General features: G+C 40.9%; 1 protein-coding gene across 1 annotated transcript in view; it reads right to left on the bottom strand.

Moving 5' to 3' along the window:
• The window catches only part of TMEM123 (transmembrane protein 123), a 91,576-nt gene that overhangs the window by 59,046 nt on the left and 18,749 nt on the right, over window positions 1-13,781 (bottom strand). The window contains exons 4-10 of the mRNA XM_081538045.1: window positions 12,559-12,615; window positions 8,735-8,791; window positions 8,529-8,585; window positions 8,323-8,379; window positions 8,117-8,173; window positions 4,050-4,109; window positions 280-339 (exon numbers count right to left, since the gene is read on the bottom strand). Coding sequence (XP_081394171.1) covers window positions 280-339; window positions 4,050-4,109; window positions 8,117-8,173; window positions 8,323-8,379; window positions 8,529-8,585; window positions 8,735-8,791; window positions 12,559-12,615 — 405 coding nt within the window. The remainder of the gene's footprint in view (window positions 1-279; window positions 340-4,049; window positions 4,110-8,116; window positions 8,174-8,322; window positions 8,380-8,528; window positions 8,586-8,734; window positions 8,792-12,558; window positions 12,616-13,781) is intronic.

Genomic DNA, 13,781 nt, shown 5'->3' with positions numbered 1-13,781 from the left:
GTTACACTAAAAAATGTGCTTCAAAACTCAGGAATAAATTCCAGTATGTTTTCATTAATAGTCTTAGAATTTACTCACAACTTTGAGAAAGATGGTGAATCCAGTGAACTATCATTTCCTGATGCCTACTAAGGGAAGCCTTTGATGGTAGGCTTGAAGTATTCACAAATGCATAAATCATGGTTAAGACAGGTCAATGTACCAGCTTACATGTACTGGACTAGCTGATATTACTTTATGCTAGACACATAATCCATTTTCTGACCTTTTAAAACTCACCTCCTTGGTGGTTATCATTGGAGTTTCCTGAAGACTGAGGATTATTCTGGATTGGAGCTCCTATAAAAACAAAAGAAATATCCTGTGAAGAACAAACATCAAGACTTAACTCAGGATACTGGCAATATGTTTCTCTCGGCCTCTGAGGAGAGGGAGGGTAGATTATCCCACAGGAAGTTCTACTTTTGCCACTGTTTCTATGAAGCATGCCTTGAAAATGTTCATAAATCTAGATCTGTATTACTGGATTTTTTAAGACAGAAGACATATAGTTAATGTAACAGTAACCAGGTCCTTACTATGTGCTAGCCACTGATAAAATAGTTTGTACATGAGGCCATGTGGTTATGAGGAATTTCCACTACTGACAACTCTGCTCTTCTGAAGACAGTGGACCACCCTCACTATTAACGAGTGCCCCAGGTCTGGTACACGAGCCCGCATAACTTCATACAGTGGAGAGAAGATGAACTGGGTTAGGGTTTTCACGTAAACGTGCCAGCCTTCCTGATATAATTCTTTGAATTTTTAACTAGTACCTTAAAATGTGGAAAAACTTTGGAAGAATTCTATGCTTCAGTTAAGCAACTTTTCAGGGTGCATTATTCACCCCGGATGTTTATACAATGGCAGATTAAACACATATATTACGTGGGAGGTGAGTAAGTATATTATTGTGTACTTTTCACAAAGAAGGCCTCCCCCACCCCAAAAACATCCCAAGTACAAAGAAAGTAAGCAATAACAATTCTGATGGATCTATCTTTACTCTGTGTGCAAATTTCTTCCTCTTGCTGAACCATAATCCATTTATACCAAAAGACTATGGTGTGAAGATTAAAGCTGAAAGAGATCAACGTCAGTAGACTATGTATTTAGATGTATTTAGTAGCAGGTAGGCAATAACTGACAATATTACGAAGGGCTTACTACATGCCAGGCCTTGTGGTGAGCATGTAACCTGCATTAGCCCATCTAACACCCAAAACAATTCTGCGACAGGAACACAGCTAGGCAGTGACAGAAGACCCACAGGAGACCACCCAGCTGTGTTTAGTTGCTCCGCTGTGTCTCACTCGTTGAGATCCCAAGGACTGTAGCCCACCAGCCACCTCTGTCCATGGAGATTCTCCAGGCAATACTGGAGTGAGTTGCCATGTCCTCCTCCAGGGGTTCTTCCCAACAGAGGCATTGAATCCAGGTCTCCTACACTGCACGCGGATTCTTTACCATCTGAGCCACCGAGGAAGCGCAAGAATACTGGAGTGGGTAGCTGATCCCTTTCTCCAGGGATCTTTGCCACCCAGGAATCAAACCAGGGTCTCCTAAGGCAGATTCTGGCCACCCAGCCAGTAAGTGGCAGATTCTCAGATGATCAAGCTGTTTGATTCCAAAGCATAGATATGAGAGTGCCAGATGGAAGTGCTCATTTTCTACAAAAAACCTGTTTTTGCCCCCATGTTCCCAGTTGTTGGACTGTTGGTTGCTCAAGCCTAACACCAGGAAGCTATCTTTTGATTCTTTCTTCTTCCTCACTCCACCATCCAATCCAGTAGCAATGATTTCAGTTCCACTCCCCAAGGAGATCTAGACTCTACCCACTTATCCCCATTACCCCATGTCTTCATCTTCTGCCCACATTACAAGAGCCTCCTGTTTCTCTCTCCCTGCTGTTATCACTCTTATGATGAAAGCTTTCCTTTTTTCTTTTTTCCGGCTTGAGGAAGAAGGCAGAAACTGCCTTCTTTCTAAGCTCTTTCTAGTTTTAAGACCTCTTTACCCTTTTTTCAAAAAATACTTATGAAGTACCTACTGTGTGCAAGCACTAAAGTAAAGAATGTCTTGGATGATCTAAGTACAAGGAGGTGGATGCTTTACATGACAAAAGAAGACCAAGCATTACAGCAGAATACTTCACTAAATGGAATTAAGTTCGAAAAGTTGCACAGATTCATTAAAGATTAACTTCATCTCCTAACTGGCTACCCATTATGGTGGCTTTTGAAGTCTGGCAATCACTCTAGACATAGCTTATTAAAAGCAGAGACATTAGTTTGCAAACAAAAGTCCGTCTAGTCAAAGGTTTTCTACTACTGGTTTTTCCAGTAGTCATGTACGGATGTGAGTTGGACCATAAAGAAGACTGAAGAAAAAGAATTGATGCTTTTGAACTGTGGTGCCGGAGAAGATTCTTAAGAGTCCTTAGGACAGCAAGGAGTTCAAACCAGTGAATCCTAAAGAAAATCGACCCTCAATATTCATTGGAAACACTTTGGCCACCTGATGCAAAGAGCTGATTCATTGGAAAAGACCCTGATGCTGGGAAAGATTGAGGGCAAAAGAAGAAGGAGGCAACAGAGGATGAGGTGACTGGATCGATTAAGCATAGATTAATCAGTGATTTGACGAAATGGACATGAGTTTGAGCAAACTCCGGGAGACATGAAGGACAGGGAAGCTTGGCATGCTGCAGTCCATGGGGTCACAGAGTCAGACACGACTTAGTGACTAAACAACAAATCACTTATGGGGAATCTAAAATATGGCACAAATGAACCTATCTATGAAGTAGAAACAGACTCACAGACATACAGAACAGACTTAGGGTTTCCAAGGGGGAGCAGGGCTCGGGGAGGGAGGGACTAGGAGTCTGGGGTCAGTAGATGCAAACTGTTACATGTAGAGCTGAGAAACAACAATGGTGCACAGGGAACTACGTTTACTATTCTGGAATAAACCACAATGGAAAAGGAGATAAACAAGAATGTATATGTGTATATAACTAAGTCATTTTGCTGGACAGCAGAAATTGACACAACACTGCAAATTAACTGTACTTCAATAAAAATTTAATAAAAAATCTCCATCACACTGCACAATATTGTGAATGTATTTAATGCGACCTGTACACTTAAAAATGGCTCACATTGTGAATTTTAAGTTATGTGCATGTTTCAAAAATAAAATAACACAAAATACAAACAAAAACTCCAGGAAGTCAGCGCTTGGTCCCTTTTGTACTGTGTCCACACATTAGAGACACTCAATAGATATTTGTTGAATAAAAGTAGAAAAAACGGGTCCAGTGATAGGATTTGTATACATTTTTTAAGTTGCTACCTCTGTCACTCTTAATAAAGGCAGTGAGAAGATAAACTAAATATTACTTAGAAGCAACATACGTTGATGGTACTATTTTCTATAACATTAGTCTGGTTCCTATCTTTCTGTTAGTTCAGAAAATCAAGGAAGAAATCCATCTGTCCCAAACTAAAAGCACAAGAAAAAGGCCTCATCTACTGTTTCAATAAGGAAGCAAGGGCGTGGATTGAAATCTAACTGATGGGTGAAATATAAGCAGGGTCTCCTTAGAGTCCACCAAGGCAAATTAAGGCTGCCATGGCTGACCAGCTTAAAGTGGTTTCTTCCACCAGCAAGATCAGCAGATTTATGAATTCTAGTTCATATCCATAGGGAGAGCACAAAATGTTACACTAAAAAATATGCTTCAAAATTCAGTAATAAATTCCAGTATGTTTTTATTAATAGTTTTAGAATTTACGGACAACTTTGAGAAAGATGATGAATCCACTGAACTACCATTTCCTAATGCCTACTAAGGGAAGCCTTTGATGGTAGGCTTGAAGTGTTCACAAATGCATAAATCATGGTAAGAAGGGTCAGTGTACCAGCTTACATGTACTGGACTAGCTGATATTACTTTATGTATGCTAGATACATAATCCATTTTCTGACCTTTTAAAACTCACCTCCTTGGTTGTTACCATTGGAGTTTCCTGGAGACTGAGGATTATTCTGGTTTGGAACTCCTATAAAAACAAAGAAATATCCTGTGAAGAACAGACATCAATATTTATCTCACGATACTGGCAATATGTTTCTCTCAGCCTCTGAGGGTAGGAAGGGTAGATTATTCCTCAGGAAGTTCTACTTTTGCCACTGTTTCTATGAAACATGGCTTGAAACTGTTCATAAATCTAGATCTGTATTACTGGATTTTTTAAGACAGAAGACATATAGCTAAATGTAACACTAAGCAGGTCCTTACTATGTGCCAGCCACTGATAAAATAGTGTGTACATGAGGCCATGTGGTCATGAGGAATTTCCACTACTGACAACTTTCCTCTTCTGAAGACAGTGGACCACCCTCACTATTCATGAGTGCCCCAGGGCTGGTACATGAGTCCGCCTAACTTCATACAGTGGAGAGAAGATGAACTGGGTTAGGGTTTTCACGTAAACGTGCCAGCCTTCCTGATATAATTCTTTGAAATTTTAACTAGTACCTTAAAATGTAGAAAAACTTTGGAAGAATTCTATGCTTCAGTTAAGCAACTTTTCAGGGTGCATTATTCACCCTGGATCTTTACATAAAGGAAGATTAAATACATATATCACCTGGGAGGTGAGTAAGTATGTAATTGTGTACTCTTCACAAAGAAGGCCTCCCCTAGCCCAAAAACCTCCCAAGTACAAAGAAAGTAAGCAATGACAATTCTGATGGATCTATCTTTACTCTGTGTGCAAATTTCTTCCTCTTGCTGGAACCATAATCCATTTATACCAAAACACTATGGTGTGAAGATTAAACCTGAAAGAGATCAAAGTCAGTAGACTATTTATTTAGATGTACTTGGAGAAGGCAATGGCACCCCACTCCAGTACTCTTGCCTGGAAAATCCCCTGGATGGAGCAGCCTGGTAGGCTGCAGTCCCTGGGGTCGCTAAGAGTCGGACACGACTGAGCGACTTCACTTTCACTTTTTCCTTTCCCTTTCATGCACTGGAGAAGGAAATGGCAATCCACACCATTATTCTTTCCTGGAGAATCCCAGGTACGGCGGAGCCTGGTGGGCTGCCGTCTAGGGGGTCGCACAGAGTTGGACACGACTGAAGCGACTTAGCAGCAGCAGCATCAGCAGCAGGTAGGCAATAGTTGACAATATTAGTAAGCTACATGCTAGGCCTTGTGGGGAGCATGTAACCTGCATTAGCCCATCTAACACCCAAAACAATTTTGCGACAGGAACACACCTAGGCAGTGACAGAAGATCCAAAGGAAGACCCACAGGAGACCACGCAGCTGTGCTTAGTTGCTCCGTTGTGTCTCACTCGTTGAGATCCCAAGGACTGTAGCCCACCAGCCACCTCTGTCCATGGAGATTCTCCAGGCAATACTGGAGTGAGTTGCCATGTCCTCCTCCAGGGGTTCTTCCCAATCCAGGGATCAAATCCAGGCGTCTTGCACTGCACGCAGATTCTTTACCATCTGAGCCACCGGGGAAGCCCATGAATACTGGAGTGGGTAGCCGATCCCTTTCTCCACGGGATCTTTCCCAACCAGGAAACGAACCAGGGTCTCCTGCCTTGCAGGCAGATTCTGGCCACCCAGCCAGTAAGTGGCAGATTCTCAGATGTGAACCAGGCTGTTTGATTCCAAAGTGCGGACATCAGAGTGCCAGATGGAAGTGCTGATTTTCTACGATAAACCTGCTTCTGCCCCCATGTTCCCAGTGGTTGCACTGCTGGTTGCTCAAGCCTAACACCAGGAAGTTATCTTTTGATTCTTCCTTCTTCCTCACTCCACCATCCAATCCAGTAGCAATGATTTCAGTTCCACTCCCCAAGTAGATCTAGACTCTACCCACTTATCCCCATTACCTCATGTCTTCTTCATCTTCTGCCCAGATTACAAGAGCCTCCTGTTTCTCTCTCCCTGCTGTTATGACGAAAGCTTTCCTTTTTTCTTTTTTTCCGGCTTGAGGAAGAAGGCAGAAACTGCCTTCTTTCTAAGCTCTTTCTAGTTTTAAGACCTCTTCACCTTTTTGCAAAAAATACTTATGAAGTACCTATTGCGTGCAAGCACTGAAATAAAGAATGTCTTGGAAAATCTAAGTACAAGGAGGCGGATGCTTTACGTGACAATATAGACCAAGTATTACAGCAGAATATGTCACTAAATGGAATTAAGTTCGTACAGTGGCACAGATTCATTAAAGATTAATTTCATGTCCTAACTGGCTATCCATTATGGTAGCTTTTGAAGTCTGCAGTCACTTTATACATAGCTTATTAAAAAGCAGAGACATGGTTTTCCAACAAAGGTCCATCTAGTCAAAGGTATGGTTTTTCCAGTAGTCATGTACGGATGTGAGTTAGACCATAAAGAAGGCTGAACACAAAACTATTGATGCTTTTGAACTGTGGTACTGGAGAAGATTCTTAAGAGTCCCTTAACAGCAAAGAGATCAAACCATTCAATCCTAAAGAACATCAACCCTCAATATTCATTGGAAAGACTGATGCTGAAGCTACAATACTTTGGCCACTGATGCAAAGAGCTGACTCACTGGAAAAGACCCTGATGCTGGAAAAGATAGAGGGCAAAAGAAGAAACGGGCAACAGAGGATGAGGTGACTGGATGGATTAATCACTGATTAAACAGTGATCTGCTTAAATGGACATGAGTTTGAGCAAACTCCGGGAGACATGAAGGACAGGGAAGCTTGGCATGCTGCAGTCCATGGCGTCACCGAGTCACACACGACTTAGTGACTAAACAACAACAAATCACTTATATGTGGAATCTAAAATATGGCACAAATGAACCTATCTGTAAAGTAGAAACAGACTCACAGATACAGAACAGACTTAGGGTTTCCCAGGGGGAGCAGGGCTTGGGGAGGGAGGGACTAGGAGTCTGGGGTCAGTAGATGCAAACTGTTACATGTAGAGCTGAGAAACAACAACGGTGCACAGGGAACTATGTTTACTATTCTGCAATAAACCACAATGGAAACGAAGATAAAAAGGAGTATGTGTATATAGCTAAGTCATTTTGCTGGACAGCAGAAATTAACACAACATTGTAAATTAACTGTACTTCAATAAAAACTTAATAAAAAATCTCCATGACATTGCACAACATTGTGAATGTACTTAATGCCACCTGTACACTTAAAAATGGCTAACATTGTGAATTTTAAGTCATATGTATGTTTCAAAAATAAAATAACACAAAATGCAAACAAAACTCCAAGAAGTCAGCGCTTGGTCCCTTTTGTACTGTGTCCACACATTAGAGACACTCAATAAATATTTGTGGAATAAAAGTATAAAAAACAGGTCCCGTGATAGGATTTGTGTAACTTTTTTAAGTTTCTAGCTCTGTCACTCTTAATAAAGGCAGTGAGAAGATAAACTAAATATTACTTAGAAGCAACATGCATTGATGGACTATTATTTACAACATCAGTCTGGTTCCTATCTTCCCATGCTAATTCAGAAAATCAAGGAAGAAATCCATCTGTCCCAAACTAAAGGCACAAGAAAACAGCCTCATCTTCTGTTTCAATAAGGAAATAAGAACATGGATTGAAATCTAACTGATGGGTACGGTCTCCTTAGAGTCCACCAAGGCAAATTAAGGCTGCCATGGCTGACCAGCTTAAAGTGATTTCTTCCAGCAGCAAGATCAGCAGATTTATGAATTCTAGCTCATATTCATAGGCAGAGCATAAAATGTGATACCTAAATATGTACTTCAAAACTCAGTAATAAATTTCAGTATGTTTTTATTAATAGTTTTAGAATTTCCTCACAACTTTGCTAGACTGAGAAAGATGGTAATTCCAGTGATCTATCATTTCCTGATGCCTACTAAGGGAAGCCTTTGATAGTAGGCTTGAAGTATTCACAAATGCACAAATCATGGTTAAGACAGGTCAGTGTACCAGCTTACATGTACTTGACTAGCTGATATTACTTTATGTATGCTAGACACATAACCCGTTTTCTGACCTTTTAAAACTCACCTCCTTGTTTATCCTTCGAGTTTTCTGCAGACTTAGAATCTTTCTGGTCTCCATTTCCTATAAAAACAAAGAACTATTTTGTGAACAAAGGACATGAATATTTAACTAAGGGTACTGGCAATGTGTTTCAACAGCCTCTGAGGGGTGGGAGGGTAGATTATTCCACAGGAAGTTCTAAATCCATTTTCTGACCTTGTAAAACTCACCTCCTTGGTTATCCTTGGAGTTTCCTGCAGACTTAGGATCATTCTGGTTTCCAATTCCTACAAAAACAAAGAAATATTCTGTGAAGAAAGGACAACAATATTTAACTAAGGGTACTGGCAATGTGTTTCAACAGCCTCTGAGGGGTGGGAATGTAGGTTGTTCCACAGGAAGTTCTAAATCCATTTTCTGACCTTTTAAAACTCACCTCCATGGTTATCCTTGGAGTTTTCTGCAGACTTAGGATCATTCTGGTTTCCAATTCCTATAAAAGCAAAGAATTATTCTGTGAACAAAGGACATCAATATTTAACTAAGGGTACTGGCAATGTGTTTCAACAGCCTCTGAGGGGTGGGAGGGTAGAGTATTCCACAGCAAGTTCTAAATCCATTTTCTGACCTTTTAAAACTCACCTCCATGGTTATCCTTGGAGTTTTCTGCAGACTTAGGATCATTCTGGTTTCCAATTCCTATAAAAACAAAGAAATATTCTGTGAAGAAAGGACATCAATATTTAACTAAGGGTACTGGCAATGTGTTTCAACAGCCTCTGAGGGGTGGGAAGGTAGATTATTCCACAGGAAGTTCTACTTTTGCACTGTTCCTATGAAACATGCCTTGAAACTGTTCATAAATCTAGATCTGTATTACTGGATTTTTTAAGACAGAAGACATATAGCTAATGTAACATTAACCAGGTCCTTACCATGTGCCAGCCACTGATAAAATAGTTTGTACATGAGGCCATGTAGTTATGAGGAATTTCTACTACTGACAACTCTGCTCTTCTGAGGAGAGTGGACCACTCTCACTATTAACAAGTGCCCCAGGTCTGATACACGAGCCCACCTAACTTCACACAGTGGAGAGAAGATGAATTGGGTTAGGGTTTTCACGTAAACTTGCAAGCCTTCCTGATATAATTCTTTGAATTTTTAATTAGTACCTAAAATGTGGAAAACGTTTGGAAGAATTCTATGATTCACTTAAGCAACTTTTCAGGGTGCATTATTCACCCTGGATCTTTATATAAAGGAAGATTAAACACATATATTACATGGGAGGTGAGGAAGGGTATTATTGTGTACTTTTCACAAAGAAGGCCTTCCCCCCCCAAAAAAAACCTTTCAAGTAAAAAGAAAATAAGCAATAACAATTCTGAAGGAGCTATCTTTACTATGTGAGAAAATTCCTTCCTCTTGCTGGAACCATAATCCATTTATCCCAAAACTCTACGTGTGAAGATTAAACCTGGAAAAGATCAAGGTCAGTTTATTATGTATTTAGATGTATTTAGCAGCAAGTAGCAAATAATTGCCAATATAATGAAGGGCTTACAACATGCCAGGCCTTGCGGGGAGCAAGTAACCTGTATCAACTCATGTAACCACCAAAACAATTCTGTGACAGGAACACAGCTAGGCAATGACAGAAGACCCACAGGAAGACCCACAGGAGACCACCCAGCTGTGCTTAGTTGCTCTGTTGTGTCTGACTCGTTGAGATCCCAAGGACTGTAGCCCACCAGCCACCTTCGTCCATGGAGATTCTCCAGGCAAGAATACTGGAGTGAGTTGCCATGTCCTCCTCCAGGGGATCTTCCCAACCCAGGGATCAAATCCAGGTCTCCTGCACTGTAGGTGGATTCTTTACCATCTGAGCCACCAGGGAAGCCCATGAACACGGGAGTGGGTAGCCGATCCCTTTCTTCTCGTGATCTTTCCCAACCAGGAATTGAACCAGGGTCTCCCGCCTTGCAGGCAGATAGATTCTGGAAACCAATCCAGTAAGTTGCGGCTTCTCAGATGTGGACCAGGCTGTTTGATTCCAAGGCGCCGACATGAGAGTGCCAGATGGAAGTGCTCATTTTCTACAATAAACCTGCTTCTGCCCCCATGTTCCCAGTTGTTGCATTGCTGATTGCACTGCTGGTTGCTCAAGCCTAACACCAGGAAGCTATCTTTTGATTCTTCCTTCTTCCTCACTCCACCATCCAATCCAGTAGCAATGATTTCAGTTCCACTCCCCAAGTAGATCTAGACTCTACCCACTTATCCCCATTACCCCATGTCTTCATCTTCTGCCCAGATTACAAGAGCCTCCTGTTTCTCTCTCCCTGCTGTTATCACTCTTATGACGAAAGCTTTCCTTTTTTCTTTTTTCCGGCTTGAGGAAGAAGGCAGAAACTGCCTTCTTTCTAAGCTCTTTCTAGTTTTAAGACCTCTTCACGCTTTTGCAAAAAATACTTATGAGTACGTACTGTGTGCAAGCACTGAAATAAAGAATGTCTTGGATGATCTAAGTACAAGGAGGCGGATGCTTTACGTGACAAAACAGACCAAGTATTACAGCAGAATACTTCACTAAATGGAATTAAGATCGTAAAGTGGCACAGATACATTAAAAATTAATTTCATGTCTGAATTGGCTACCCATTCTGGTGGCTTTTGAAGTCTGGCAATCACTTTATACATAGCTTATTAAAAAGCAGAGACATGATTTTCCAACAAAGGTCCATCTAGTCAAAGGTATGGTTTTTACAGTAGTCATGTACAGATGTGAGTCGGACCATAAATAAGGCTGAACACAAAAGAATTGATGCTTTTGAATGTGGTGCCGGAGAAGATTCTTAAGAGTCCCTTGGACAGCAAGGAGTTCAAACCAGTCAATCCTAAAGAAAATCAACCCTCAATATTCATTGGAAAGACTGATGCTGAAGCTACAATACTTTGGCCACTGATGCAAAGAGCTGACTCACTGGAAAAGACCCTGATGCTGGGAAAGACTGAAGGCAAAAGAAGAAGGAGTCAACAGAGGATGAGGTGACTGGATGGATTAATCACTGATTAATCAGTGATCTGCTTAAATGGACATGAGTTTGAGCAAACTCCGGGAGACATGAAGGACAGGGAAGCTTGGCATGCTGCAGTCCATGGGGTCACAGAGTCAGACACGACTTAGTGACTAAACAACAACAAATCACTTATATGTGGAATCTAAAATATGGCACAAATGAACCTATCTATTAAGTAGAAACAGACTCACAGACATACAGAACAGACTTAGGGTTTCCAAGAGGAGCAGGGGTCGGGGAGGGAGGGACTAGGAGTCTGGGGTCAGTAGATGCAAACTGTTACATGTAGAGCTGAGAAACAACAACGGTGCACAGGGAACTACGTTTACTATTCTGCAATAAACCACAATGGAAAAGAAGATAAAAAGGAATGTATATGTGTATATAGCTAAGTCATTTTGCTGGACAGCAGAAATTGACACAACATTGTAAATTAACTGTACTTCAATAAAAAATTAATAAAAAATCTCCATGACATTGCACAACATTGTGAATGTATTTAATGGGACCTGTACACTTAAAAATGGCTCACATTGTGAATTTTAAGTTATGCGTATGTTTCAAAAATAAAATAACACAGAAAACAAAAACTCCAAGAAGTCAGTGCTTGGTCCCTTTTGTACTGTATCTACACTTTATAGACACTCAATAGATATTTGTTGAATAAAAGTAGAAAAAACGGGTCCAATGATAGGATTTGTATACATTTTTTAAGTTTCTACCTCTGTCACTCTTAACAAAGGCAGTGAGAAGATAAACAAAATATTACTTAGAAGCAACATGCATTGATGGTACTATTATCTATAACATCAGTCTGGTTCCTATCTTTCCATGTTAGTTCAGAAAATCAAGGAAGAAATCCATCTGTCCCAAACTAAAAGCACAAGAAAAAACCCTCATCTACTGTTTCAGTAAGGAAACAAGGGAGTGGATTGAAATCTAGCTGATGGGTGAAATATAAGCAGGGTCTCCTTGGAGTCCACCAAGGCAAATTAAGGCTGCCATGGCTGACCAGCTTAAAGTGATTTCTTCCAGCAGCAAGATCAGCAGATTTATGAATTGCAGCTCATATTCATAGGCAGAGTGCAAAATGTCACACCAAAAAATGTGCTTCAAAACTCAGTAATAAATTCCAGTATGTTTATATTAATAGTTTCAGAATTTACTCACAACTTTGCTAGACTGAGAAAGATGGTGAATCCAGTGAACTATCATTTCCTAATGCCTACTAAGGGAAGCCTTTGATGGTAGGCTTGAAGTATTCACAAATGCACAAATCATGGTTAAGACAGGTCAGTGTACCAGCTTACAAGTACTGGACTAGCTGATATTACTTTATGTATGCTAGACACATAATCCGTTTTCTGACCTTTTAAAACTCACCTCCTTGGTTATCGCTGGAGTTTTCTACAGACATGGGATTCTTCTGGCTTGGAGGTCCTATAAAAACAAAGAAATATCCTGTTAAGAACGGACATCAATATTTAACTCAGGATACTGGCAATATGTTTCTCTCGGCCTCTGAGGGGTGGAGGGAAGATTATTCCACAGGAAGCTCTACTTTTGCCACTGTTTCTATGAAACATGCCTTGAAACTGTTCATAAATCTAGATCTGTATTACTGGATTTTTTTAAGACAGAAGACATATAGCTAATGTAACACTAACCAGGTCCTTACTATGTGCCAGCCACTGATCAAATAGTGTGTACATGAGGCCATGTGGTTATGAGGAATTTCTACTACTGACAACTCTGCTCTTCTGAGCAGAGTGGACCACCCTTACTATTAACGAGTGCCCCAGATCTGGTACACGAGCCGGCCTAACTTCATACAGTGGAGAGAAGATGAACTGGGTTAGGGTTTTCATGTAAACTTGCCAGCCTTCCTGATATAATTCTTTGAATTTTTAACTAGTACCTTAAAATGTGGAAAAACTTTGGAAGAATTCTATGCTTCAGTTAAGCAACTTTTCAGGGTGCATTATTCACCCTGTATCTTCATATAATGGAAGATTAAATACATATATTACATGGGAGGCGAGGAAGTGAATCATTGTGTACTTTTCACAAAGAAGGCCTCCCCCACCCCAAAAACCTCCCAAGTACAAAGAAAGTAAGCAATAACAATTCTGATGGAGCTATCTTTACTCTGTGTGCAAATTTCTTCCTCTTGCTGGAACCATAATCCATTTATACCAAAAGAATATGGTGTGAAGATTAAACCTGAAAGAGATCAGGTATGTATTTAGACGTACTTAGCAGCAGGAAGCAAATACTTGACAATATTATGAAGGGCTTACTACATGGCAGGCCTTGTGGGGAGAACGTAACCTGCATTAGCCCATCTAACCCCCAAAACAATTCTGCGACAGGAACACACCTAGGCAGTGACAGAAGACCCACAGGAAGACCCACAGGAGACCACCCAGCTGTGCTTAGTTGCTCCGTTGTGTCTCACTCGTTGAGATCCCAAGGACTGTAGCCCACCAGCCACCTCTGTCCATGGAGATTCTCCAGGCAATACTGGAGTGAGTTGCCATGTCCTCCTCCAGGGGTTCTTCCCAACCCAGGGATGAAATCCAGGTGTCTTGCACTGCACGCAGATT

This window comes from Giraffa tippelskirchi, chromosome 11 (assembly GCF_054371585.1).
Source record: "Giraffa tippelskirchi isolate mGirTip1 chromosome 11, T2T-mGirTip1v1.2.pri, whole genome shotgun sequence".
NCBI classification, from domain to species: Eukaryota; Metazoa; Chordata; class Mammalia; order Artiodactyla; family Giraffidae; genus Giraffa; species Giraffa tippelskirchi.
The sequence above is the reverse complement of the archived record's forward strand: the minus strand, read 5'-3'. Positions and strand labels throughout refer to the sequence as shown.